General features: G+C 38.6%; 1 protein-coding gene and 1 pseudogene across 6 annotated transcripts in view; one reads left to right on the top strand and one right to left on the bottom strand.

The window, feature by feature from the left end:
• HPS3 (HPS3, biogenesis of lysosomal organelles complex 2 subunit 1) overlaps nt 1-8,179 on the bottom strand; it is a 30,565-nt gene extending 22,386 nt beyond the window's left edge. For 4 of the 6 annotated variants that reach the window (XR_001518169.2, XR_003044368.1, XR_003044367.1 and 1 more), the window contains exons 1-5: nt 7,895-8,179; nt 5,573-6,064; nt 4,852-5,023; nt 4,667-4,752; nt 1,391-1,583 (exon numbers count right to left, since the gene is read on the bottom strand). Coding sequence is in view for 3 of the 6 variants with exons in the window: in XM_015600199.2 (XP_015455685.1) it covers nt 1,391-1,583; nt 4,667-4,752; nt 4,852-5,023; nt 5,573-6,064; nt 7,895-8,048 (1,097 nt within the window). In the remaining 3 variants the exon portion in view is untranslated. Of the gene's footprint in view, nt 1-1,390; nt 1,584-4,666; nt 4,753-4,851; nt 5,024-5,572; nt 6,065-7,894 lie in introns of those variants that run through there. The other 2 variants (XM_006926202.3, XM_015600200.2) reach the window with 2 other exon arrangements.
• A 2,505-nt stretch (nt 8,180-10,684) lies between these two features.
• On the top strand, nt 10,685-11,758 carry LOC102884474 (annotated as a pseudogene).
• Nucleotides 11,759-12,467: the final 709 nt, after the last annotated feature.

The following is a 12,467-nucleotide window of genomic DNA, read 5'->3' as shown; positions in this document are numbered from 1 at the left end:
GCAGGTTCAAAACTGTTGTGGGGTTTTTCATGCCTCCTTCATTCCCATTATCCCATCAGATGCAAGTCTTGTCATTCTCTTGCCGAAGACTTTCCCATATACTCTTCTTACTCCTCTCACTGATACTGCCCTGCTCAAACGTAGCCCGGCCCCTCATTATCCTTACCTGAACCACTTAAATAACCTATCCATGTTCAATCCAACTTCCATAATAGCTACCATTAATTTTCCTAAAGCAATGCTTTCTTTGTTCAAAACCTTAAAAAATTCCTTAGTTTAATTTTCAAAGCCCTGAGCTACATTTCACCTTCTTCATACTTAAAGAATATCACTACGCAACACTTTTGAAATTGAGAAGACTAGCTACCTCAACAATGTCCACTTAAGAAACACACAATTTCTCTTTACACCAGAGTGGGAGGAGAGGGGAACAAAACTGGACTTAGACTTTGTTTTTAGTCTTATTTCTATGTATAATGCTCTTCTCTTCCAATATCCATCTGTCGAATTCTAACTAGCTTTCAGGCCTCATTTCAAACACAAAAAACTCTCCCATATGTCTTAGCCAGAAGTTAATTTATCTCCTCCCAGTGCCTATTCCACTTTCATGAAGTCTTAAGACATTTTTCACAAATCCCTTAGTATTTGTGCCTTGCGTATGCATCTCTGGCCCTCTCTATGCTGTTGCTTTAGAAAGAAGATGGTGTACCTTATTCATGGTTGCTCGGCCAGAGGACCCAGCGCAAATCCTTGCAAATAATCTAAGCTCAAAAAACAGGAAATAGAACCAAAAGTATCACTTACTGCTGAGATGAAAGGAAATGAGATCAAAGTCCTGCTTGGGAACCCAGTTTACATGTCAGCATACTAGGATAAGGTGACTCACAATACATCTGCCACCAATTAGCAACAAGACTTTGACCAATCCCAACCTCTGAACTATTTCTCTATCTGTACTAATTAGAGGGTAGAATCAGATAGTCTTTTTGGCCCCTTCACAGCTTTAAATAATTATTAAATAACCCATACAGAAAGGATATAAAAGCAGTGAAAAAGGAAATTAGGAAATCTAAAAAGAAATCTAGAGATGCCCTGACTGGCCTCACTGACTTTTCACTGGAATTCCCTATGAAAATCTTCCCTCATTAAGAACCTTATAATTCATTACAAAGATTCTCATCTAATCTAGAAAATAAAACAAAGGCAAAACCAGAATCTAAATCATTGATATTAAAAAGGTAGGTATGGGCCATCAAAAGACAGACAATATCATTAATTTATAGTGCTATATACTGGTTCACACAATTCTCTTTTAAAGATTTAGAAGCCATCTCAAGAATTTACAGAAAAACAAGTGACTCAAAAGCCAGCAAGTGATATTGTACCATACCTTGTGATGACATGCAAAAATTGTGGCGTGAGCACTGCCTGCTGAGACCTCTCAGGATATTGATAAATTGACATTAATTCAACAGATTTGACAACCATGTAGAGATAGCCCACATGAGGTAATGAGAAAAAACAAAAGAGACTCAACAACTCTTTTTCCTGAGATGAATTTTTTCTATCAGAAGTAAGAGAACCTGTATGAAAAAGGGTAAAAAAAAAAAAAAAAATGAAACCAGTAAATAAAGGGAAGTAATATCTTGACTTTTTTATACAAAAAAAGTAAGTCAGTAGATAACCAAAGAGTTGTTTAGGGGAAATTGCTCTTTATAAAAGAATGCCAGTAAGAAATAAAAAGAGAGTGATATAATTAGAATATCACCATATTGTAACCCCTAATAAATGAACTGATCTAGGTAATAATCATTAAGGGCTATTAACATCGCAAAAAGAGTCAACCAGATACTATGTACCTTCCAAAAGACTCAACACTACTTGTGTTAGCCTCAAAGTAATAGTAGTAATAATAACAATAATAATAATCTGATCCAGCCTAATTCTATACTAGCACCATCAAAAAAAATGTAATGTGAGACACATACGTAATTTAAAGTTTTCTAGTAATCACATTTACATAAGTAAAAACTGTCAATATTTTAATAATATATTCTATTTACCCAACTAAACCAAAATATTACCATTTCAACAATCAACAAAAAAATTTGAGGTATTTTATAGTCTGTTTTTTGTACTAAGTCTTTAAGATCTAGTATGAATTTTACATTTATAGTATATCTCAATTTAGACTAGTCACATTTCAAGTGCTCAATAGCGATATGTGGCTAATGGCTGGCTAGCTACCATAATGAACAGTGCAGCTTTAGACAGACCTATCAAATCACAGGGAAATACAGGAGAGCATATTAAATGACACTGTGGGGAGTCAATCAGCAAAGTTCAGGTTGTGGGAAATTCTACAGTATTAGTTCAGTTTCTTGCTAAATAAATTGCAAAGTAAAGAGAAGGAGGGAGAGCCTACTGTTAAAAGAGACTTTAAAGACACAGTAAACAATTGCAATGTATGAACCTTACTTGGAATCAATCTAAATGAATTAAAGAAAAAAATTTTAGACAATCAGGGAAATTTGAACACTGGATATTTGATATCAATGAATTTTTAAAGTAAAATGGTATTTTAGGTTTGTTTAAATAAAAGAATCTTTTTCTTTTAGAAACACTGAAATGCTGAAATATTCATGGTTCAAATGGTATGAACTCCACATCTAAATAACTTGGCACAGAGCAGGGACTAGTCATGAGGCAACACTGTTGAAGTTGTGTGATGAGTACATGGGATTTATTGCACTATTTTCTCTACATCTAAGTGCTTGAAACTTTTCATAATCAAACTTTTTAAAAAAATATATAGCTCTGATTGATACTCTTCAAGGATACCCATTAATAACAGAAGAAAGTCCAATTCTGCATTCCCTACAATTGGCCCAAAGCAACCTTTCCAGTTTTTCTCCCTTTTCTTTCCTATGCACATCGATGCTCCAGTGAGACAGGGCTGCTTGCTAATCTCCAAACACACATGATGCTTTTATACCCTACACATGTTGGTTCTCCTTATGTAGTGCCTCACTAAAATCTCCATCTTCTAAAAGCTCTACTCATCCATTATTGCCCACCTCAAATATGCACTACTTATTCATTCATTTGCCTATTAAGTAAACATTCTTCAGATAACGACTAACTGCCACTGTTCTAGGTTCTGGGGATACAGTGCACAAGACAAGGTAACTGCATTCATTCTAGCAATGGAGACTGGGGTGGTGAATAAACACACTCTGCAGTATGTGGAGAAGGAACAGTTTAAATTAAGAGGTCACGTAAGTCCTCTATGGTGAGGTGACATTTGAGCTGAGTTGAGTGACTCAAAGATACCAGTCATGCAAGATCTGAGGGAAGCACATTCTAAGCACAGGAAGAGTAAACAAAAGGTCTTATACAAGAGTGCACCTGATATAGCTGAGGAAAAGAGAAAGGCGTTATGGATGGAGAACAGTAAGCAGGGTGAGTGGGACAAGATAAGCCTAGAATTAGGGTCAGGTAGAACATAGAAACAATTTTGGATTTTATCCCGTGTCATGAGAAGCCACTGGATACAGTGTTGGCTGGCCCTCTAACATGGCTATGGTCCCTGCAAAGTCTTAAACCTCATCTCACAACCCCTTCTCTCTTGCTTGACTCTTCCCACTTTTACTTCTCTCAGTTCCTCAAACAAGACTCGCTCTCTGCCATAAAGCCTTTGCTGTTGCTTCTGTACCAACCCTATCCCCAAACCAGCACCAATTCACTCTTCAGATCTTCCTTCTTAGGAAGCGTGCCCTAACCACCAGACAAGGTCAGGATCTTTTGTTATAGGCTTTCAAGGCAGGGTTCTTTTCCCATAGAGCACTCATTTCAGTGTCTAACTATGGAAGCCTTTTTGTGATTAACCGATTATGAACTGTCTGCTTCCTCCATGAAACAACAAGCTCCATGAGTGCAAGCACTTTGCCTACTTCTGCTCATTACTGGTTCCCTAGTATTCAGCATAATACTCAACATAGTAGGCACTCAATAAATATCTACTAAAAGAAACAAAAAAGTAACTGAAGGTTATAAACACTTTTAATCAGAATAATATTTATATCTTTCTCTAGGCAACATCTAAAGATGTTAAGCAGGCCAGGACTAAGCACAGAACCCAATGCTGATCCTCAGTCTTGGTTGCCCATTACACTCCTATTGAGCTTTTAAAAAATACGAATATCCAGGCTCCATAACTGACCATGTCAGAATCTCCAGCATGTAGAGCCTGAGCATCACTATTTTTAAAAGCATCCAAGTAAGCCCAATGTGCAGCAAGCTGAAAAAGTCTGCTCCGGATAAATTTCCCTTCAGTCCACATTTCCTCACCTAGTTCACAAGGCCATCATGAGAAGCTTTGCCAAATACCCAGCTGGAACCCAGATAAACCTCAGCTATAATAGTACTCTGATTTCCCTTTTTGGGTCTAGTGACCATTTTTCAAAAAGGGAAATGGGTTTTGTCTATTATGTCCTCTCCATGGCTTCTCCTAGCAGACCCAACTTCCCTTTCTAGTGCTCACAGGGATATGCTAAGGAACTTGTCCAAGGTTCTGTAGAAGAACCTAACCTATTACCCATGTCAGTCTCCCCTCCCAGCCCAGAGCCTTTCTTACCTTACCGCACAGTATGACTGTCATACTTACCTGTTTGGTAAATGGGTAGCAGCTGAAGTGAATGCAACTTAATGTCATCAGATAAGACATAGGATGAAATATCAGGAGCAAAACGTCTGTGAGTTTCAAAAGAGAGAGAGAGAGAGATCTAATTTCCATGTACTTTAAGTAGGTAAATATATATTAAATGCTGGTGAATCAAAGCTTTCCAATACCTATAGAGCAGGTGCTGAACATGGAAATAATTTATTTTTTCATCATCTAATCCCGTTGATTCCAGTGTAATAGATATTCCAGACTGTTCACTTTTTTCACCAAGAAGTTCCATGGGCTTTTGGCAAATAACAAAATCATCTGACTCAGACTGCAAAGTTTCATTACTGATGCCTTAAAAAATAATATTTAAGAAAAAGAATTTAATAACTTTAAATACTACTTGAATGAAAATTAGATTTCACAACATCCCCTCTACCAATAGGCATGTAAAAATTTTATTTATTTATTCACACACACACCTCACAAGGCACTATGGTTTTGAAGTCTTAGCACTTGCTCATTTATCCTCACAACTGATGAAGTACACAGGACTTATTATTACTATCATCCCCATTTTACACGAGGAAACTGAAACTCAGAAACAGTATTCCAAGTCCAAGGGTATTCAAGTAGTAAATATGAGAACTGGGACTAGAAACTCCTCATCTAGCAGTAGTTGTTCCATTATTTCTATTGACAAATATTATTGAAATACATGTACATGCTATAGAATAAGACACAAGTAACCAGATCATAAACCCAAATCCCATGTTTTAAGAATAACTAAATCTATAAATAATGTGGCTTGACAATAGATATACTAGAGCCCTTCAGAGACTGCCAGAAGTTAAGTGTTTTCTCTATACTTACACAAGCAAGCAAGCTAAATTCATCATTTACCTTCTGCCTGTTTCGCCGGATTGTTGGTCTTATGTGGATGGTGGTTAAAACTCTCTCCATTTTTAGGATTTGACTCCAATTTTAGGATTAAGACTTCTAAGTCTGACATGACAGCGACATAGCTAACACAAAAAGAAATTTCAACAGGAGTGATATTATGTATGTGTATAATTAAAGAACGTTCAAAATCCAATACTGAGAATTCTTCATTAATAATCTGATACTTCAAACTAAATAAGACTAATTTATTTGTGCAGCCAACAAGAAGGTCTCCTTTCACAGGGCAACAGGAAATGCACAAGGGAGCCTCAGAAAGTGGCATTTCAACAATAGACATCTGGTCTCTGAAGGTTTCGCGGAAGGGTGCCTCTAAATTATGTCCAACCATTCGGATACACACTCGGGAGTTCTCAATCCTTTTACTTCTCCAGTTCACATAAGCACGCAGAAATGTAGCTTTGTTTTTCTCTTCAATTGCTACCAAATAGTCTCCTGAAAAGGAAATAAGATTACACTTAAAATTTGTCATTAAGAACCACTTACCTTGCTTCATGAAAAGGAATTATTAATGAATCTTAATGTGAATGGTTGAATTAAAGACTGACTAGAAGAAAACCCTAAGTAACAGGACCTTAGGTATATTTTAGCTGATATTAAGAATTTGGGTTCTGAAATACAATCTCTCTACATTCAAAAGTCTTAAGATACCCATTAATTATTCATGCTTACATAGAAATTTCACATTTTATTCCTTATATTAGCTTTAAATGTTTACTATAGTTCTGAATCTACAACTCCAACAAAGCTCTCATGATATACAGAGTTCAGTAGTATTAATCTGTTTAGATTAGGTATAAATTAAAGAACTCTGAGGTGAGAACTACAATCCCTTTCCTTCCCACAAATTCACATCTTCATGTGAACTCTAATAGGATAAAGCTGTACATACGAAATAAAATTTAAATCCAAGTTAATTTTCTCTTAATTGTTGATCTAAATTTTTTAAATTAAAAAAAAAAATTGTAATTACTTTTCGTTGTGAGAAGTCCAAGTGGTAAAGGGATATGAAATGAAAAGCAAAATGATCTCTTCCCTGCAGTCCAATCCATGAGGAGCCAATGTTAACACCCGTAGCCTGGCATGTTGCCCTTCTACATCATTATCTCATTTAAACATAGATCACAGAGTGTTTTGTTGTTGTTGTTTTTTTTTTACCAAAATGAAATCACACTAAATATATGTAAAGAGCTACAACTTTTAAAAATTACCAATAAATCTTTCCCTCCAGGTCAATACATGGATAGTTAACATTCTTTTCAATATCTGCATAATATCCTATATATACATGTGCCATAATTTATTCAACAATTCTCCTATTGATAGACATTCAAGTATTCACAGTTGTTTTTCATTTGTTTGGTTTTTTTTACTACCATACTTCATGCTGTAAGAATAGGCCTATACCTACATATTTATTTACTGGAAGGCTGTTTCAATGGTATAGACACCCAAAAGTGAGAATGTTGGGCCAAAGGGCTGGTACATTTTAAATTTTAATAGATACTGGCAGATTACTATCACAATTACATATCAGAAATTCATGTTGCCAGCAGCACCATTTGACGTCTGTTTTCCTACATCCTCATTAGCATGGACTTGATATGAAGGGGGACACAGACTCTCATGGTTATTATAATTTATATTTTCCAGGCCACTAATAAAGCCATCTTTTTCTATGTTTACCAGTAATGTATAATTTCTCTTCTGCAAGTTACTCACTTTTTTATTTGCATTTCCTTGGTAATGTTGAAAATGATTTCATTTGCCTGTTGAACACTGGAGAAATGTCTATTAAAATCCTTTCCCCGTTTTTGAATTGAGTTGTTTTTCCGTTGTTGAGTTACAAGAGTTCTTTACATATACTGGATCCCTTATCAGATATATGTGTTTGAAATTTTCCATACGAAAAGGTTTTTGTTTTTTTTTTCTTTGTTTTGTTGTTGTTATTGTTTAAAGTGTCTGGTTTGAGTGGAACCCAGCCACTCAACCACCGGCCTTTCTGGCTAGGGCTCCAGGCAACTGGGAGCAATCAGCATCCCCGCCCCCTAAAAGCAGGCTCTCATCTGTGCTTGCCACGACAACCGCAAGGCAAAGCGTATTTTCAGTAACCAGCCGGGCCACCAGGCGAGACCATCCGGCAAGTTCCCGGAAACACAAAGCCCCTTTCCCACCCAGAGGTGCCGAGGACGCTTGGTCCGCTAAGAAGGAGGCCCCAAACAGTGGGTAGGGGCTCAGGTGCCTCCTGGTCCCGTCATTACTCACCAGCCTCGCTGTAAGCCAAGCGCAACACGCGGCCCAGCGTGGAGAAGGTGCACCTCGGCTGGCACAGCTCCTGGCCGGCCACGGCGAACGCCTCCACCTTGCAGGGCACTACCTGCTGCGACCCGAATGGGTGCAAGTTGTACAACTGCACCATTGCGGCGACAAGCAGCGTGCCAGTACGGCGGTGCTCGCTTGTGTCTGCCGGCGCCGAAGGGCGCCCGGAGACCCCGCGAGGGTTGCGGAGGAGGGACCACTTCCGCGAGCGATTGCAAGGAGCCGAGTCATGTGACCTCCAGCCCGGCCAGCCTGCGGTTCCGCTTCTTAAAGAGGCCGCTGCCATTCGTGGCTGGAGCTTGGAGAGTGGTAACACCCATCCCGCCCCGACCTGCTCAGCTCCGCCCGAGCCCGCACCCCACCGGCATTTGGTCCCAGCGCCTTGCATTCAGATGGCCAGTCTTGCTAACGCTCTGTGCTCTGTGGTCGGCCTGCGCAGGCACCGCAATGTCCTTCCCTTCGTGTTTTCACGTTACCACTTTTGGCTAGGAGAGATGTTTAGGCCCTTGAATATGCTTTAACATTTGATCATCTGCTCTCATGTACTATTTCCTACTTGCTTCAGGGGCATGATTATTGGGGGCATAAGCTCCCCAATAATCATGAGCTTCTAGAGGATCGGGCTGCAAAACAATAATGAAGTGCACACGGCTAGACTCTGTGCTAAACACATAGTAAAATTGCTCAGAAATACTGTAAATTCTAGAATGGTTTAGTTGGAAAGAGCAACGGCTAGAAAGTGCTTGGCCAAAAATAAAGTAAAATACCGAATGGAAGAATCTGTGCACATCATCTAGTATTCCAAGTATTTAACAAGAGATTAGTTTGCGCCCCAGAGGATAGTACTAAGGGCCAGTAATTCGCTGGCTCTCAGTCCTAAACTATCCTGTAATCTGTACCCTGTTTCCATTCCTAACACCTGGAACATGGAATTTGTGGTTGCGATCTCATTTTTTTTTACAGATTTAGATGAAGCAGGAATTGTGGCTAATTCTTCTAATTCATCCAGAAAATGTACATATAAGTATAGAGTTAGGACTGTTGCTTTTGGCACACAGGGACAGAACTAAAAAAAAAAAGCAAAATTTTCTTTAGCCAATTTCTAGTTCAGTGACCCTCATGAGCCCTCCCAAGAATTTACAAAGTAGGTGCAGTTGGATTGAAGTTAAATTCTGCCTCTATTTTCTGTGCCCTTCAGATGAATAAAGTATGACAGGTTCATCAAATTCTGTGCCCTTCAGATGAATAAAGTACAACAGGTTCATCAAATTCAGTGAGGCGGAGATGTGGACAAGCAGGTTGCTCTGGTCAGCCAGTGAGGGCTGAAAACTCATAGAAGGCTGCTAAATAAAACAGCCTAATAACCCACATTTAATAAAACAATAACCCATATTGTTTTAGATACCATATTCATGAACACTCTTTTTCTTCTACTAATATCTGCCATATTGTCCTTTCAATTCATTTTCTCCCTTAAGGCTGAAAATTACAATTTCAGTAATAAATAATTACAATTTCGGTAAAAAAAATAAAATTTCAAAACTAAAAGTATAATTTCATTGTAATTTCACCTGTATAAAAAGTCTTTTTTTTTGGAGAAAGAGGCTAAGATTTGTTTAAAGCCTGGAACCCCAAAACCTTCTGGAGATACCACTTCTTCCTTACTAGAAGGGACCCTACTGTTGGCTCATCTAAGATTCTTAGAAAATAGACATGCTAGCCAAGGGAAGGTGAGGGATATGTCTAGTTTCTGTGTTTGTTAGGAATTGTGAATAGGGCTGCCTACTTGTAATCCTGTTACAAATGCAGAGGTAGCAGTGGGCACACTGTCATTTCTTTATGGGAGGCTGTGTTAGGCTGCTAAGGTAGCTATAAAAAAAAAACCACAGACTAGATAGCTTAAACAACAGAAATTTATTTTTCACAGTTCTGGAGGCTGGGAAGTCCAAGATCAAGTTGCCAGAATTAGAGGGCTCTCTTTAGCTTTGCAGACTGCTGCCTTCTTGCTGTGTCCTCCTCACTTGCTGGCAGGGGCTAAGGAGTTCTGTAGGATCTTTTTTTATAAGAGCACTAATCCCATTCATGAGGGCTCCTTTCTTATGTCCTAATCACCTCCCAAAGGCCCCACCTTCTAACACCATCACATCTGGCAATAGTACATATGTTCCTGGCATCATTAGTCATTAGGGAAATGCAAGTCAAAACCAACATTAAAAAACACTACACATATGCTATAATTAAAATTAAAAATGTGAATCATAACAAGTGCTGGCAAGGATATGGAGCAACTAGTGTGGATGTTGAATGGTACAAAAACTTTTGAAACGGAAAGTTAAACATGTACCTAATATGTGATCCAACCATTCTACTCCTCGGCAATGAAAAGGAACAGATAGATACATGCAATATGGATAGATCTCAAAATAATTGTGCTAAATGAAAGAAGCCAGTTAAAAATAGTACATACAATTATTTATATAAATGATTCTATTTATATAAATTTCTAGAAATACAAACTAATCTATAGTAACAGATAGCAGTGGTTACCTAGCTCTGAGTTGGGAACATGGGTGTGAGGGTGAGATTAAAAAGGAGCATGAGTAAACTTTAAAGAGTGGTGGATATGTTCATTAACTTGATTTTGGTAATGTTTTTATGGGTGTGTACGCATATCATTATCTATGAGATTGTATACTTTAAACATGTGGATTTTTTTTTAAGACCACAAGACATACAATGGTTAAGAGATCTACTCCAAATCATATTGCTAGAGACAAAGCTCATTGTATGAACCTCAATCACATAGCAGTTACTTCATAAATATCTGTTTGAAAACCTAAAATAAGAGGAGAAAGAGCTAGCATCACTTTCCCACTCAAAATATTCAAACGAATTCCCATGATATTCAGATGAAAACATATTTCTTTGCTTGGCCAGCAAGTCCCTACATTTTCTGGCCGACCTCATTATCTCTCTCCAACCCCATTTCCTACCACTCTCTTTCATTTCACCCTAGACACAGAAGCCCACTCTCTGCTCATTCTCTCCTTAGAACCTTAGTGCTTCCTGTTCTCTTTGCCTAAACTTGTTCCCAGATCTTCCCATGACCTACTACCCCCACTTCTTTTCAGGTCCTTTCTAATATTACTTTCCTCTCTTTTCCCATTTTTGCAGTGGGAGGCATCATGAGCAGCAGTCTCTCACAACACCCTCTATGAGGCGGTGCGGGAAGTCCTGCATAGGAACCAGTGCAAACACTGGAAGATTTGGGAGACAGTGGAGCTGTAGATCAGCTTAAAGAACTATGATCCTCAGAAGGACAAACGCTTCTCGGGCACCGTCAGGCTTAAGCGCACTCCCTGCCCAAAGTTCTCCATATGTGTTCTGGGGAACCAACAGCACTGTGAGGAGGCTAAGGCTGTGGATATTCCCCACATGGATATTGAGGCACTGAAAAAACTCAACAAGAATGAGAAACTGGTCAAGAAGCTGGCCATGAAGTATGATGCCTTTTTGGCTTCAGAGTCTCTTATCAAGCAGATCCCACGAATCCTGGGCCCAGGCCTGAATAAGGCAGGCAAGTTCCCTTCCTTGCTGACCCACAATGAGAACATGGTGGCCAAAGTTGATGAAGTAAAGTCCACCATCAAGTTCCAGGTGAAGAAGCTGCTGTGTCTGGCAGTGGCTGTTGGCCACGTGAAGATGACAGATGATGAGCTTGTGTACAACATCTACTTGGTGTCATTGCTCAAATAGAACTAGCAGAATGTCCGGGCTTTATACATCAAGAGCATCATGGGCAAGCCTTAACACCTGTACTAAGTAAGGCACAGCTTAATAAACCATACTGCTACCAAAATAATAATAATAATAATAATAATAATAATAATAATAATAATAATAATTACTTCCCTGACATTCCATATAATATACCCTCCACCCCAGACTCCTAGTACTTTCTATCAATTTATCCTACCTTATTTTTCTACCTCTTATTTACTTTTGCCCTCTCCTCTAACAAATAAGCAAATTGAGAATACTTTGTCTTCTTCACAATTATATCCCCAGAACTAAAACATGGCCTGACATGTTGTAAGTGTTTGATAAATAGTTGCTGAATGAATGAGCTTTGACCCAAGTGAATGGAACCCTCCCTTATAGTTATGTAGTCATAGTTGTTTAATCTCTCATGGCTTCAGATTCTTCATTTCCTACCTTAGAGTGTTGTCAAGAGGATTAAATGAGACAATACAGTTAAAGCATTTATCACAGTGTTTGGCACACAGCGAGTGGCTCACGCATTCTTTGTATTTTATATTCTGATATATTAACTTATTTCTGCAATTTCTGTTACCCTTTCTCCCAAATTAGGCAGCAGGAGCCAGGCAATTATATACCCATTGCCTCTGTGGAAAAGATGACCAGAGAACCTAATTCTCATCTTTTATGACAAAAAGATTTGGAAAACTATGTCATCAGGTGGGACCAGTGGCCTCTGTCAACCAATGGTCATTAGAGC

This window comes from Pteropus alecto, unplaced genomic scaffold (genome assembly GCF_000325575.1).
Source record: "Pteropus alecto unplaced genomic scaffold, ASM32557v1 scaffold239, whole genome shotgun sequence".
Taxonomy (NCBI): Eukaryota; Metazoa; Chordata; class Mammalia; order Chiroptera; family Pteropodidae; genus Pteropus; species Pteropus alecto.
Note: the sequence above shows the minus strand (reverse complement) of the source record. Positions and strands in the feature narration are given on the sequence as shown.